Genomic DNA, 16,604 nt, shown 5'->3' with positions numbered 1-16,604 from the left:
ATCCTGAGCACAGCTGATATGATGCAGAAGACAGACCAAACAAGGGGCTGCTGCCTCCTGGAAGCTCCATGCTGCAGCAGTGGGATGGTCAAGCTCCACAATGTGAGCAAGAGGTTTATACCTTCTCATCTCCTATCCCTCCTTCTAGTCAGCTAGAAGGGAGCCCCAGAGTCCTCTAGTCATCTTCTTCTTTACTGAAGAGTTATGACTGACTCCTGCAGGTTAGCACAGCAGGGCACGACCACTTCAGGGCACTTGAGACTGTGTGGGCATCCCAGGGAGTTGGCAGGCTCACCCTGCCATCAGCCCTGGCTGGCATTCCCAGAGCACTGGGCAAGGGGAATGAGCATGTGGGGCAAAGGAAACCTCTTCTCCTGCAGCTCCCATTAACACTCTTGCCAAGGGCTGCACAATTGCTTTAGCAGGGAGTGTACCAGATGGTGCTGATGCCCTGTCTTCTCGCTGTGCTGGCAGGCAGGATTCCTGGCTAGGCATCCAGTCAGATGCCCATTTGGATGCTGAAGACCTCTCTCTGCTCCATACAAATGGCCTGGACAGGGGGAAGAGGAGTTTGTGACTGCTAAGAGGGAATGGCGCATCATCTAGTTTTGTTTTGGACGCACAGATAAAAAAATATGTGTGTTTGTATTTGTAATACAGGGATACAGCCAGATCAGTCACAGGAAATAAGCTGCAGATCACTGAAGCCTTTCCTTCTGAACTCATCTTCTTAAACTAATTCTGTGATGTAAATTCCAAGGTAAGTCCTCAGAAGGCATTTGCATTGAGCCACCTCCTTAGGCTTCATTGTTTGCATTCTATCAAGGAAACTACTAGACCAGAAAAACCGGTACTGATTATTTTATTGAGCCTTTCGACTTGTTTGAGTCTATCAGATATTGGCTCTTTCATTAGACACAAACAAAATATCCTAATTACTGCTTTTTTCCTTCCCATTAGATTCCTGACATCTCCAAATGGGCAAGAAGGTGTCAAGCAGGGCAAGGTTTAACTTCAGCTGTCAGTGGCATGAAGTCCTCAACGGGTGATGGGGCCAGACTGTCCCACATGGGACTGTCCCACACCCCGTGGCTCACAACCCCATGAGCTCTGCAGCAGTAAATCAAACACTGCTCTAACTCTGTGCTGGGCTGGACAACACTGTGCTGCCAGTGCCTGGCTGGCTGCTATTTTCAGCAAGTTAATGGAACAGTGTATCTACTAGAACAGATACCAGAAGTTCATGGAAGTTCATTCACTTCAGAAAAGAATACAGAGAAGGACTGAAGAAGAAAGATTTTAAAAAATAATTTTCCAAATTTGCCACTAATTTTTAAGTTCAGATTTCCAGAGTTTTTCCTCGAGACTTGAGCAGCTGCTTTTCCAAGGCAGTTGTTTATGGCTGGTTCCCTGTACTTAAGCCAATGTAAATCAAACATTACAGCATTAAAATCAAGGAAATGACAGGTACACATCTCCTACTGAGACAAGCACTCCCTGCTCTGGACAAAAGATAAACCTATCAGCTATTTTGATGTCTTTAAGCACTTTCCTTTATCAAGTCCTAAATTAAGTGGATAAGAAAGCTGAATTGGGCCAGTTCTGTTTTAAGTTATCACTGGAACATAGTCATGATTTCATTACAGACAGAATTTTATTTGATCTTATCTCAATATTACAGTCTTTACTCACTAATAAAACTCTAAAAGCTCTAAAAGAACTCAAGCTATTTCAAACAGAAAAGAATCATGAAAGTAATTTTAGATAAAAGAGGGCAGGGGACATCTTCCTAAAAGTAGCATAGAAAGAGTTGTGAGAGAAGTAGGCAAGGTGGAGCAGTCATGCGAGTTAAAATAGAACAAGCGCCACACTGCTTAAATATAATTAGTTCAAGACTCTAATAAAAAAGCATCATGCCTGTTTTCAGACAGCTTCATGAAGCACAAAAATATTTTCATTGTCCACATCACAATTTGCCCAAGGCAGACATTCAGACCTTGTTCACTTGGTAGCAAATTGTTAAGAAAGAAAAAGCATGAAAGCATGTAACATTTCAAAGATATAACTCCCCAAAACTCCAGGGCTCAGTCCCAACCTGGCATATACAGCAGCTTGAATAAATGATAGACATACTTGAGCTCATGGATGCAGGGTACCTGTAGATCTCAGGGGGGGAAAGCCCGCCTCAAAAATCTAGCATCAGCTGAAGAAGCAGAATTCCTCTCTTTATAAGCTGACATAACTGCAGGTAACCACCTGCTCTGGAATTTATTTCACTGTGCCCCCAGCTAAAGCTATTGAATTTATCCTTTGGATACTCCCTAATGTCACTGAGATTCATGTCAACCTGGTAAGGATGCAGGAAGCTCTGCAAGCAGCTGAAATCTCACAGCAAAGGAAGGCTTCAGCCTGTGCATTCACAGCAGCCATCAGTGGCAGGGCAAGTATGACAAGAAGGTTGAGCAATGGCAACCACTGAGAAAAAGCCACAGCCACACAGCACTCTATTGCAAGCAGTTGCCTCCATTAAAGACACATTATTGGCTTTGTGATCTGACAGAAGGATGTGTAGATCAATCTGCTTTTTTTACTAACAATTAATGGTAGACACAGAATAACCTGGGCTCTGTTCTGAACCCAACCATTTAATTTGAGAACACTGCACTGGCAGCTATCACATGCAAGAAGCAAATTAAATTGGTTGCACTGCAGAATCAGGAAGGGCTTGATGTGCTTCAGCAGAGTATGATGTGCACAGGGGCTGGAGCCAACAGTCAGGATTCTAATAGTATTAACTGGCTGGGAATTAGCCATGAGAAAGTGCCATGTTGTCTAAGGAATATATAGTGGATGTTCCGTCCAAAGGAGAGCTCACTGACAAAACTGTAAAATTCTCACAAAAACTAACTGTATGAGGAGCAATAACAGTTATGAAAAGGACAGCAGGAGAATACCTGGAAAACGTGTAACTGTCTGAAGGAGAGCTTATTGAGGCTGAAGGAGCCAGCTTAGTGCTGCAGTTGTCTACTGGTAAAAAACCCCACACCAATAAAAAACCCCCACAAACAAAAACCCAAAAACCCAACAGATTTTTGCAAAGTATTTTGACTCTGATGAACCATGATAAGTTAGGAGTCTAGAGAGAATTTAGGAATCCAAACATTCTGTTTCATTTGGCCATTAGCACACAGGAGTTCCCTACGTCATTTACTAGGTCACAGTCTTTTGCTCAACCAAAAACAATCTCTGCTTTTGCCTTAAGCACAGAAGGAAGCTCAGGCAAACCCAGCCCAGTCCCAGCTGCCCTCAGAGGCAGCAGGAACACCCCAAGTGTTCTCTTGCTGCCTCGAAGCACAACAGTTTCTGCAGGGAGTTGTAAATGACTCTGTGACACTAAACTGTGAGAAACATTTGGTACAGCTAATGCTGACACATGCAGGAAATACACTGCTCTAGCAGACTCAAAATACCCAATACGTACTCAGTTTCTCTAGGATCTCCTCATCTGTCATCTTGGATTTTTTTCGCTGCCGGTCTGTGTTTCTGTACAGGGTGTTTGTGTTTGAGTTTTCAGGCTGGGGAGTGGTGGCTTCTTTAGCTGGTGCTGGTGCAGCGGCAGGTTCAATAACAGAGCGTGTGTAGATCTGTGACAAGAAATTATTTTGTGTCAGAAATGTGGTTGGCAGAGATCCCCCTGACATCATATTCCAAGCACAAACCCTTAGGAAGATCGTGTCAGCCACATCCAGGACTCTAAAACTGGTTTTGCTGTCCACTTCTCAAACTGAACAAGCAAAAATGAAAGGTAATAAGTTCTTGGCCAGTTTCATGTTCAATTTTCATGGATTTGCTGATACAGTCCATGGAGAGGGGCAGGTACCTCCAGAGGACAGTGTGTCCTATGTATCTTGCCAGGATATGAACTGCATCTTTGGACTGCTATTGCTGCTGACAGAGAGCCTGCACAGCTGGAAAAAGTGGCTCATTTTCACACCTGTAGCATTAAAGGACATGATGGTACCTCTTACCTGATATAAGAAGAAAGCCATGGCCCTCACCAGAATCCCAGGAAACCGACATGTGAATATGAAAGTTCAAACCTGATTTTCCCAGTGTCAGTGGCTGGAATGAAACTCTGTGTCATGACAGGACTCCAACCCAAGCACCTTCAGCCCCTTCAGCGCTATCTGATCACAAACTTGCAGCTCTGCACTGCACCAAACACAGACCTAACCAAAGCTGGCACTTACTGATTTTGTGTGTTCAGGCCGTGGGGCGATAACAGGCGGAGGTTCATTGTCATCTTCCTCCTCTTCATCATCTTCATCCTCTTCTTCAGACACAGAGGGAGCCAGAGGAGGTTCTGATGCTGTTTTTGTGCTCTGTGGACAGACAGTACTGTGAGTGACAGTCTCTATCCTGGCACTTTGAAGCTTTGACAGCTACACCCTCAGTCTTCCTAGACGTCAGAGGCCAATCTAGACATGCACATGCTCCTATGGGCCTAAGTTCTAAGTTAAACTCAGCACAAACTCAGCACAACACTCAAAGGTTTAGGTGCATTGAACTCCACCAGTCCCAGCAGCTGCTCAGAGGCAGGATCATGTCATCCCAAGTCTGCTGGTGAAACAAAAAAATGAAAACACACCTTCTCAAGTTTTTACCAACTGCTTTAAAGCTGGCTACAACAGGCCACTTGGAGAACTGATGCAAATCAAAGGCATCATTCAACATATTCACATCTGACTGTCACTCTTTAAAATGACATCCCTTTGGTCAGTAGAAATACCAGTAAGGGAAGCCCATAGCAAACAGGGAGACCTGAGTGGATAATTTTGGAAAGCTGTCATGCTGACTGTCTCACTACTGCCTCTGTCTGCTAGACAAAAATACTACAGCATCTGCCAAAGTGTCATATCCACTGGAAAAGCTACTGGGACGGCTTCCTCTGCTCTAGTGAACACCACACTTCCTCTGAGAAGTGTGTTTTATTAAAGATAAGGGAAGTGGCATTGATTGAAAATCTGAAGTGTGAATATTCAAAGATGATTTTCATTTCATTATACACAGTTGGCTGTGTAATCACAAACCTCACATGAAGCTGCTTAACACTTTAAAATAAAAGCCGAATCCCCATTCAGTCACTTGCTATTTAATTCACTAACAATAACCCTAATAAATTTGGTCAGTATTAATGTGTATGTCACTCCTACATCTCTGGGATTGCTACTGCAATCCAGCATTAATTAGAGTGGATGGTTATTTAAAACTTTCTTTCAACGGTTCCACTGAGTTACATATCAATTATAACCTTATTTTTATTCACTTATATATCCAGCAGTACTAAAGAGAAATCATGAAACTCGATAGAAATGGCATTCTAAATTTTTAAAACTAAATTAAAATGGGCTCATTAGGTGGTGCTGCATATTATTGTGAATGATATACACCATGGCTAAACCAGCCAGCAATCTTCAGTCTGCTAAACCAGACTTCCACCTTTTTAAAAAGAAATTGAATGGAAAATCTTAAATCAGCCAGGGAAAGCTCATGGCTTGCTCCACAATTCTTAAACATTAAGAACATCAAAGGCTACTTTCTCACTCACCGAGGGATGGGCTTCTATGTATCCATGGGCGCTTTTATCTGCAATGAGCAAAGGAGAATGAACCAGATGTTGTTAGGAAAAAACTCTGCCTGTTTTGGGGAATCCCACATTACAAGTCAACCCAAACAGAGATTTTCTTCCACACCATCCCCTCAGGAGCAACAGCAAGGAAGAGATCTGGACAAAATTCCAGACCATGTCTATTTTTTGGCCTGTTTGCCAGTAAATAAAGTACAAAGAAATTTGGTCAAGAAAATGCAAATTTTTCTTAAACTGTCAATGATTCTGTTCCACCCAAGAGCTAAAGCAGCTTTCTTTCCTCTTCTTCCTTTCTTTTTTCTTTTCCTTTTCAACTAATTGCATGCAACCATTCTCATTAGCTTGCTGACAACATTTCCACAGAAAAGCTTCCTCAAAACTCCCCTTAGCCATGGCAGCTCTATTCTGACAAAGCATGAGAACAGCTCCTGGGTTCAGGAGCACACATGAACTTAACAGGAAGTCCACATTTCATCACAAAGGGAATTGCTATTTTAGCACACAGTAAGCATCAAATGAGTAAAATCCTTTAATTATGAGATTTGGGGGAAAAAATGCTTTCTCTCAACCCTGGAGATAAGTGCACAGTTTTTAGAAAGATTTCTGAGAAGCTTCAGCATTTTGGAAGTTGTCTTGGTTGAACCTTCAAACTGAGGGAATGACAAACTCCACTGCCACTCCATTTCTTCCATCCTGTGGAAGAAATGGAACCCCAGCAGGTGACACTTGACAGGCACTCTACCAAACTAATGCCATCTTAACGGTATTTTTTTACAAAATCCTGGTTAGTTCTAAAAACCTGCAACAAAGCAAGGTCACCATTTTAATGACATTTGGGGGGACAAAAACAAGAAATTGAATTAATTTCTGGAGTATTCCACAATGAAGAATTCGTTCAGGTTGCCTCCTGACAACTTGAATGTTGAACTTTGCTCTGACTCATTTTTGGAGCCTGACCTCCCCTGTTGGGAGATGTCAACTTACCTCCTGACGTAAAGCTCATGTATTTCTGGTTGTTAACTGTTTCTTTTGAATCATAAAATTTGAGAACATCTAAAACAGCCTGTGGGTTCTTCTTCTGCTCCAGTTTTGTTATGTTGGAGGTCTGTAGTAGCCTGGCCCACTGCTCTGGAATGCCCTGTAGACGTCGAGTGGAAACAAAGTGCGTTTAGAATATTTAAAATCTGCAGTCTCACAGATCTTTACCAAGATCCCATGCTTGCTGTAAGATTACTTGCAGAAATTTTGATTGACACCTTACAATTAAAATCAGATGCAATCATTTCTTCTCTATCAAAAATCTAGCTAAAACCAGGACCCAACTTTATAAAAATAAAGTAATGACTGTGAGAGGAAAAAAAGGGGATGAAACTTCTCTGGAAATCAACTCTGCTCTTCCATGGAGTAATGATTTAAGGCTTAAGCTTGTTTGCCTGGTGATTCAGGGCAGACATAAGACTATTCTCTATTGGTGCACAACACCGTGTTTTTTAGGAGCTTTACACTGGACTTCTCATGCTTAGGAATGCAAACACATTTTGCTGAAATGATCACTGCTGTCTGATTCAAAGGCAAACCCCACCCTGATACAACTCATTTTCAGTATACCAGGGAACACTGCAGGGTAAAGAATCTGCCTTTCAGCTCTCAAAATCATGACACTGAGGTATACCACAGCTGCAAAGGATGTCTCTAGATTCTCTACTGCAAACATACACAAACCAGGGATTCATAAAACAGGCTGAGAGTTCATCCAAAGCTTTGGATGAATTCTTGGACATCTTATGGATGAGGTGGAATTTGAAAAATCAATCCAATCACTAAAAGCCCCAGCTCTACACTAAAATTCTATTGATGAGAACTTGCTTCAGTTATCCAGGATAATTGCAGCATGTCATTTCCCCCTTTACTGCATAGCTGACACTGACCAGAGAATTTCAGGGCTCACTGAAGGAAAAACGGGCCACCCCAATCTACCTCCATATAGCTTCTTCTCAGAAATTGTCCACAAAACAATGTGTGACATGGGCCTCCAAAGTTTAGGATTGATGAAAAAAAGTGGGAAAAGCCAAGCAACAAATCTACTGCACACACATCAACCTGCTGCTGCAGTGCTATGACATCTCAAAGAAGCATTTGGGGCCTGTGACGCACCTCTGGGAGCTTCCCTGGGCACATCTGTGAGCCATAGAGATCTGGCTGTAATGGACGTAAATAAAGAAAGAAAAGAAAGTTAAAACAGAATGTGGGAAAACTTAGAAGGTGGTAGGAGGAGGAAACCAATGGGCCAGAATGGGCAAGGCCCATCTAAAATGGGAGTTACGAAGTGGATACCAAATAGATCAGGTGGTAGACAGGCTACAGGAAGGCAGATTTAGGAAAACAGAAAAATTACAACTGTTCCAAAGTTTGGAAGCATCATTCCCCCTCCTCTCGCTTTTAAACAGTTTTTCTCTCCTCATAAAAATACATTCCTCAGAATTAATGGCAATTGACTAGAAAAATTACATGTGATTTCTCTTGTCAATTTAAAACTAAACAAAAAAAAAAAAAAGAGAAGGATCTGGGATTTTGCTGTTTGACTAGTTTTGAAGCCAGATTACCATTTCTGAATGGCTCTATAAAAGTTTTTTCCAGGCTTGGGTGTTCTCCAGCCCTGAGATCACCATTTGACCAGTGAAGAGAGCAGATGGTCAAAGTCAGATTGTGAAATCTGGGAGGCTGTGAATTGCCACAACACAAACAATCTGTGTGTGTCAGACTGAAAATCAGGACAATTGTAAAGAAATGCTTGATTAGATTAAGAACAAGCAACTTCTTTGGATCTACAGCCACAACTTTTCCCACTTACTAATGTCATAATCTAGAAGCTTTAAAAGTTTGGTGGGTAACCACATTTTCTTCTTGGCTGGGGATGAGGAAATGGTTTCAAACATGCATGCCTTAAAAAAAAACACGCCCCAAAGGCCTGCTAACCACGCTGTCCTTCATTCAGAAAATGCAAATCCTTTTTCAAATAAAGGAACATAAAGCTCTAGCAACATGCTCCCACCCAACAGTTCCAACCAATTTTATTCTCTGCTTTAAAAGCCCTATTTCTTAGCAAATGTGGTTGCTCCAAGCACAGTGAAATGGAGATGTAGTATTTTTTCATGATGGACAACACAGGTTGGTGCTGAAGCCTGAAAGCCAGAACTCAGGAGCCCATGCAACTGTGCATTAGGATGCATCTAACAGCAATCAGGGGATGCAGCTGGGGGTGATGGTTTGGTGTCAGAAAACGGCCCGATGCATTGCATATAACCAGGAGAGCAGGCACTACTGGCACGACAGCTGCAGTAATTCAAAACAAAAAAAACCCTGTACGTTTGCACATTGATTGGACACTCCCATGGCACTTCCAAACTTTTGAAAGAGGCAGACAGTGTGACCACTAGACAGTGGGAATATCAGAACAAGGTACGGGCTAGTGGCGGTCCCTCTGCAGGACGTACTAACCACATGAGTACCCAGCTGATACACAGCTTCTATCCAGGTTGGGACAAACCAAACATGCCTAATGTACTGTGTCATGCAATGCCTGCATCTGGGATTAGCTGGGACCAATGGCTAGTTCTTAATGGTGCAAAAATTCCCTTCCTTTGATTGATGCTGGACTCCACTGAGAACTACAGCATTAAGCCCTGAGCTGGCAAGCTGTGCACAGGAAGTCACCTGTCCCTTTTGTTAGTTTTGAATTGGTTACAGCTTTCTCAGACTGCAGCACTGCACTTCCACACTTCAGGAACAAGGGTAATTGCAAACCAGCAGACATCTCACGTCCACTGTTTGGAAAGGGAAAAAGGTATTTAAAAAGAAACTGTGCTGTAGCAACAAAGCTGGACCTATTTAGCCATGTAGAATTGATTTGCTTTGTGTTGGTGGCATCTGACAGTGAGAAAACCCAAAAGGTCTCTGATGCTAGAGACTGTTTTGAAACACTGGTAGATAATAACAACATTCAAAATTATCTAAACCTTGATCCCTGAAATACAGATAGTGAGTGTTTGTGCTTAAAACTGAAGTGTGTTAACCCTGATGTCCCTCCTTTCTGCTCCAGCTGGCAGGGACATGAACTAACAGGACCCTGACCACCAGTCAGATCGAGAGAAAATGAGTGTGATCCATTGTGTTTGCCTGGAGTCAAAAGCAAAAAGTCTCAAACACAGGATAGAAATGAAGGTAGAAGGCTGAAAGGAAGAACAGATATAGAATAAGAACAGCTGAACATCCAGTGGGAAGAAAAAGGAAAGTGTAAAGGTGAAGACAGACAAGTGATGCAAACACAAAAAGGAGAGAAACAAAAGCATAAAGTAACATATGATATGAAGATAAGGAGAATGGCACTGAAGATTAACCTGAATAATAAAGTGGCTACAGGGAAAGAAAGAGAGGGAAAAAAAGGAAAAATCAGGATAGACAGCAGGGAAAACACAATTTTAAAAGCTTTATGCAAAACTTCTGATCAAAAATGACCACATCTGGGCTTTTTAAACATGAATTTAGTCAAGCCCTAGGGTTTGGCACAGAATAAAATTCGAAGTAAGATTTTATGACATCTATTTTAAAAATCCTAATTAACTAGTCCACGTATTTTAAATGTAGCTGTATTTCATAATTACTACGGATAATTCAATTTCACTACTCCTTTGAAGACATGCTGTAATTAAATGTGTCTTTTTTCTTCTACTGTTATTCCTATTGTTGCAACTGCTACTGTAGGACACAGAAAGTTTCCAGCTTTCTGAAGCATCTTTGTGAAACAAAAGTAGCAATCAAAGTAGAAAATTATGAATAAATCACATTTAGGGCTCAAATTCTGAAAATTAGCCACCCTTTGTCCAGGCAAATGATTTGTCCCATCCTATTTGGTGTATGCAGCCAGTCAGCACTAGCACAGTCCACAACAGTGATTACTCAGTCTGACCACTCAGCTCATGGGGCACTACTGGTGGCAGCAGAGTTGCTAATGCTCCCTCTCACCTCCACAGCTTAACAAAAGGTAAGCTCACTGCCATCTATCTCAGCTTCAAGGAACAATGGTTTCAGTACCCTACTAGTTATCAGAGAAAAAATGCTCTGAAGCCCCCTACACACTTCAAAGAGCTTCCATCAATTCTTTTTTCCCAACATTTTGTTGATATTCAAGAAGCAAAAGCTGACAGCTATTTTATTAATAAATAAAGGCTAGAAACACTGATCACCTAGTGTATAAACATATTTTGAAGGATACTAAATTAAAATGAATGGACTTCGACAGTGCTGCAGCTTTCTGAGTGTTTCCAAGGGTTACCTGCAGAGCAGCTGGACTTTGCACTTGAGGCTGGTTGTCTACTAAGCATTTGGGGGGAAGCTTTTTATGCTTTCCAAAAGACACTGAATAACCAACCCTTGTAGCAGCTTGGGGGACTGGTAAAAGCATACACCTACATTCTTCCTAGTTTTCATTTCCCACAGACACTCTGCTGACAACCCTTGAGAAAAAAAAAAAAAAAGGCAGCCTGAATCACAAGTTAAACACTCCAAATCCTAAGCCAAACAAATAAAAGTCTCTTTCTTCACAGCCTGGCTGCTGTGCTCTGACGTTTCTGGCAATAGGAGGTTATTTTACCATCAAGAAACTAGAAGTTCTGGTAAGCACAAAAAAATACAGCAATTACTTACTGTGAATTCTCCAGTGACGGCATCAAATCCCACATGAATGGTGTGTTCAAAGTCTGAAGGAAGAGAGATCTCAGGACGTTCCTTCTCTTTCTTCTTGTTGGCTGGAGGCAAAAATGTTAACAAGCACTTATTTTCTGAGCAGGTTTTCATTTAAAACTTTTAACAATCAGGTGTGCTCAAAACAGTGTTTTAAAAGTGGAAAACAAATCAATTAACATCCATCCAACTTGAGAAACAGATCTAGGTTAACACAATGCCAGCCTGTCAACCCCTCTTAGGGAAGGTCTACAAGGTGCTATTTTATTTTGTTTTTCTTTCAGCCAGTGTGACTGCTGCCAAGCAAGCTATTCATGAAGTAGTCTTCTTAGGCTATCTCTAAACCAGTATGATTTGTATTTTCAGTTCCTTTTTTTTATTGAGTTTTCACATCTAGAAACTAATTCCTATTTGACTTTGCAGTTCCTGCAGAAGTAAATCACACAGGACACACCATGTGTGTCTGCTCTCCAACATGTGTGTATGTGTGTCTGCTGTCCAACATGGTTTGAGTCCATTTCAAAATCAGCCAAATCAGCCAAATCAGAGGAGAGGCTTTTTTAGATAACCATTTTTTTCCTACAGGTTCTGTGAAAACCAGCAGCTCATGCGGTGACTCCTCTTCCAACTAAAAGGCTGAAACAGCAGCTCTGTTTCAGGAAAGACAGAATCTGCCCAGCAACAGAATCCATAAATGTCTTTGGAAAAGCTTTGAGCTCTCAATTAACTAAGACCTATGATCATAAAATGCAGGCTTTATTAGTCTCCAGATTTTTTTTCTTTTCAAATCACTCCACCAGTATTCCCAGAGTGTGGAGTATCTTATTTAAGCAGGCAGACTTGAAAGTCAGTCAACCTGCATTTGCTTCTCATCTCTCTCCCTCTTTACAACATTTTGAAAGTAACATCCCCTATGGTCATCCATCTCCTGCACTTCTGACTACTGACAAATGTCACTTCAGCCCAGTTTTACTGACCCTGATAAAGAATGAGTGGAATAGAGGCTGAGGGAAGCTGTCTTCACTTTCCTGCAGTGTTTTAATATTATGTTTGCCAGCTCCATAGTTCATCTAGGGGTCTCATCCAAGGCTGGACTCACTATGTTCCAGCAGCCCTCCCAGCCCAAGTTTGTCTTTGCTCAGGCAGTAGCTCCACGAGGCCTCGAGGCCTCTATTTGCATATTTCTTATTCTACCTTACAGCCTCCTTTAAGATAAAGATGCTCTGCTCTTTGTATTTACAGTCTATTTGGAATGCTTCTAATCTTTTCTCTGTACTGCTGCATTTATCCTCATTAAATAATTGTCATCTTTTGTCTTTGCTGCACACCATTACACATTTTCCCCAATGAAATATTTTCATTTAGCATTCAGTAAAGTTGGCAGCAATATATAAAATACAAATGCAAAGGCTCTCCCCTTCTTTTATCACTAAGATGATGTTGTTTAATTTTCAGGACAGACACTGCCAGTTAGAAGATGTCATCTGTGTGTAGATAACAAAACTGGCTTCTTCTACCTCGTCATTTGCAAGCTATTGCAGTGAAAATTACATTTAAGGACTATCAAATTCAGTTCAAAACAGCAGTCAAATCTAGAAATGAAATAAGGGATTATATAAAAACATTCCACCAAAAGCAGCATTTGTCCATTCTAGGATTCTCCTGCTGGAGGACTACTGATCCAGCTCATTCCCCAAGATCTGGCTCATTTGCTTCATGGACCTGTGTTTCAACACCTATGGTCCAAATGCTGATACACTATAAATGAATTACAGAATTAAACATCTCTTTACTACACCCTCACCTCTTCCCAGTGCAAAAACTTCCATGTTTCTGTCTGGGCTCTGCAAATCATATCATTCCTATTTCACACAAGCTGGCAAAATGATATGAAAAGACATGACTTTTTGAAGCACCCGACTAACTCGATGCAGGGGGTTTATACTAAACATTCCTTGTAAATGCCCTTCACAATACACTTCTGCTGCACAAAGTTAGCCGTGAGGTATGCCCTCCACACCACCTCAGCACCTGTGACAGGTTAAAATAGACTAAGGAAAGATTGTTCTGTTTTCCACAGTCCGCATCACCATCATCACCAATATGTTAGAAGAGCAGTTTGGGAGAAAAATGTGACTCAGCTAAGTAGCAGCTTTTCTCAGAGAAAAAGGAAGGGTTTGACCCCATGCTTATGCCTTCTTGTTTGTTCGCCTCCTCTTCAACTCACTTTGCTATTTCCTCCATTCCCTCCTCCTTCCACTGCCTCTCACAATTGTCCTCCCATCCTCCTTCCTAACCTGCTCCTCCTGTAGCCTTGTCCTCTTTTCTTGCTCCATTGATGTTTACTCTGCTGAGTTTTTCTCCTTCCCTCTTTTCTTGTTTTTCTGTCCAGGAAGTGACCAGATGCCTAAAGGCCAGATTCTGCTCCCCTCTGCAGCTTCAATGGAAGTGGCATCATTCACTCAGGAACTCAACATGGACAGACATCTGAAAGGGGCATCTAGCTGTGCAGGTCAGCCTCCTCCTGACTCCCTACAGTGCCCTCATGGAGTCCCCAGTGCACACACAGAGTGAACTTATTTCATAGCATCACAGGGGGTTTAATGAAAGAACAAGCCTGTATCAAACAACTGGAAGAACCAAGCCATTTCTGCTGAGGTAACATCTCTGCTGAATGAAGCACTACTGCTGTGGCTCCACTGTGGCTCCCATCACCATGATGATCTCTGAGGCAGGAAGGCCAATTTCACAGCTCCAGCAGAACAACTTCAGCTCCTTATTCCACACAAATTGCTTGCATGACACGGGAAGCTTATTTCAGTTCTCTGCCTTGGCTTCCCATCCTCAGGAACTGAGGTACCTTAGCCCAGAGATGGGAGTTAGAGGAGCTATACAAGGAACACAAGGAGGTCAGGTGTTAGGGGAAGGGGCAGGACACTACTGCCTAAATGGTTTATTTCAATTCCAGATCCACAGAAGGGTTCCACAGAGCCATCAGTGGCTTGCCAAAACAAGGTTTTAAACACAAGTGCTCAAACGCTAACTGAAAATGCTGCACTCCAGCAGGGGAGGGACTGCCAAAGATTCCTGGTGCCCAGGCACAGCAGTCCTGACACACACAGGAGAGAACACGTTGTACCATATCCATCCTCACATCCCTCCTGTCTGGTGAGCAAATGAAAGACAACGAAGCTCCTGCAGGTTCAGGCAGAAATACCCTGCCATGTTGTTTTCTTCACATTCTAGTAACTTGCAACAGTGATGAACTATGGATTTAACACAGTGATGCTGCACAGCACTGTACTAGATGAGAGCAGACATATCAATCACATTCTGTTTTATAAGCAGGAGTCTCAAAAATGTGTCACAGAGTCTATGAAGCATACACAGGCCAGCTGATACCCTGACCCACAAACCAACCCTGCAATGAAACTACCTCAAGGGACTTGGCCAGTCAAGCTAAACTTCCTTCTTTTATTATTTCACCCCACAAAATTAAGCTATAAATCTTACCTGACTTTTCCCCAGTCACATTTAAAATCGTGACACTTGTATGTTCCCTAAGATTGCTCTGACTGGTAGTTAATTACATTTTTAATGTCACTGATTATTTCCAGGAGGGGTTGTTTCTGGGTCTCCCCTTCTCTGCATGCATTTTACACAGCATCTCCTCATTAAGAAATGCTTCCTTGGAAAGGGATAATACCATCCTGCTAGCACTTAGGGGAAGAAGCGATCCAAGTCTTTCCAGGAATTAAGCAAGCTGGGAGAAACCTTCATTTTGACCTTTAAAAAGAATCAATTGAAAATTAATTTTGTTCCCAGAAGGGGACATTTGGGGGAACAATCTGCAGAGTGAACTGGCCAGGTCTGTTTAAGAAATGGGCCCATCCAGTTACAGTCCTCACATCAAAAATGTCATCAGGATTGCCTGTGGCTGAGGGGAGGAATGGGACTGCCACTGTGCTCCTGTGAGGAGTTTTGAATGCCAGACTATCTCCAGCTGCTCCACACAACCTCATGAAGCCTCGTGAATGGGGCAGCCCAGGTAAGCTGGAGCTCCAAGGGAATGACCAGAGTTCCGTAGTTCTGAGCTGTCCTTGGAGGGACACTGAAGACAGAATCACTCCTGAAATCCAGCTGGACTTCATGCGGCTGACCACAACCTCTGAGCCCAGCATTTCAGCCAGTTTTCAGTCTACCTTACTGTACACTTACCTATGCTGTACCTCACCAGTCTGTCTGTGAGGATACTGTGAGAAGCTCTGCTGAACACCTTACTAAAGCAGAACTAACAACCACTGCTGTCCCTTCACCACCAAGCCTGTCGCTTCGAAGTAAAAGGCTGTCAGTATAGTTCAGCATGAATGCCCCTCCACAAATCCATGCTGACTATTCCTGATGACGTTCTTCCTTCATTTGCATGGGAATGGTTTCCGTGGAGGATTTTCTCTACCACCTTCCCAAGGACCAAGGTGAGACTGGCTGGCCTGCACTTCCCCAGATCAACATTTGCTTTGTTTCCATGATCAGGAACATCCCCCAGTGACCCCAACCCTCCAAAGATAATCAAGAGTGGCCTTGCACTGACATCAGCCTTGCAGGTGCAGCCCACCAGTTCCCATGGGACTAGAAAAATGAGATCCTTTCCCTTAAACCTGTAAATTAGCTAACTCAAAACACACTCCTTTCCACAAATGCATTTCAAAGAATGCAACAGAAATGCTGTTTGCTGCATGTTTAGAAGACTCTCTTGCTGCATCCACACCTAGCAGGTTATAAACCAAGCCATTCTGTATCCACTTTCACTGCAAAAGGAACAAGCAAGAAGAGCTTTGTTTCTGTTCTTGGAATGTAAGTGCATTAAAAGACCCCAAAGTGTCAGGCATACTGCCCTGTCACTTCTGTGAATGTATTTTCACAAGGACACATTCTCATCTCTGTATTTACTGCTAATGCAAAGCAAAGTCCAAAGGAAAGGATTCCCCAGCATAACTATAAAGTTATTTTTAAAAGGCAAGTTGCACAATGCGTGCACATTTTAGTGCCTTTTCATAGACAAGAAAGTAACTGACTGAACACCTCCTCCTCTTTTGCAATGTGTTTCTAGAGTAATTGGAACGGAAGGCTTTGGTACCATGGCCTGCAACTGAAACAGAAAGAAAACAGGGCAGAAAATAAACACGAAAACCAATGACCACCAGAAAGCCCAGAGAAG

At 42.4% G+C, this 16,604-nt stretch overlaps 1 protein-coding gene across 11 annotated transcripts in view; it reads right to left on the bottom strand.

Moving 5' to 3' along the window:
- LOC119712855 (serine/threonine-protein kinase PAK 3) overlaps positions 1-16,604 on the bottom strand; it is a 128,351-nt gene that overhangs the window by 21,123 nt on the left and 90,624 nt on the right. For all 11 annotated transcript variants that reach the window (XR_005259885.1, XR_005259886.1, XR_005259888.1 and 8 more), the window contains 5 exons: positions 11,351-11,451; positions 6,632-6,785; positions 5,609-5,646; positions 4,251-4,382; positions 3,482-3,644 (listed from right to left, as the gene is read on the bottom strand). Coding sequence is in view for 6 of the 11 variants with exons in the window: in XM_038164599.1 (XP_038020527.1) it covers positions 3,482-3,644; positions 4,251-4,382; positions 5,609-5,646; positions 6,632-6,785; positions 11,351-11,451 (588 nt within the window). In the remaining 5 variants the exon portion in view is untranslated. The remainder of the gene's footprint in view (positions 1-3,481; positions 3,645-4,250; positions 4,383-5,608; positions 5,647-6,631; positions 6,786-11,350; positions 11,452-16,604) is intronic.

Source organism: Motacilla alba, chromosome 4A, assembly GCF_015832195.1.
Source record: "Motacilla alba alba isolate MOTALB_02 chromosome 4A, Motacilla_alba_V1.0_pri, whole genome shotgun sequence".
Classification (NCBI taxonomy): Eukaryota; Metazoa; Chordata; class Aves; order Passeriformes; family Motacillidae; genus Motacilla; species Motacilla alba.
Note: the sequence above shows the minus strand (reverse complement) of the source record. Positions and strands in the feature narration are given on the sequence as shown.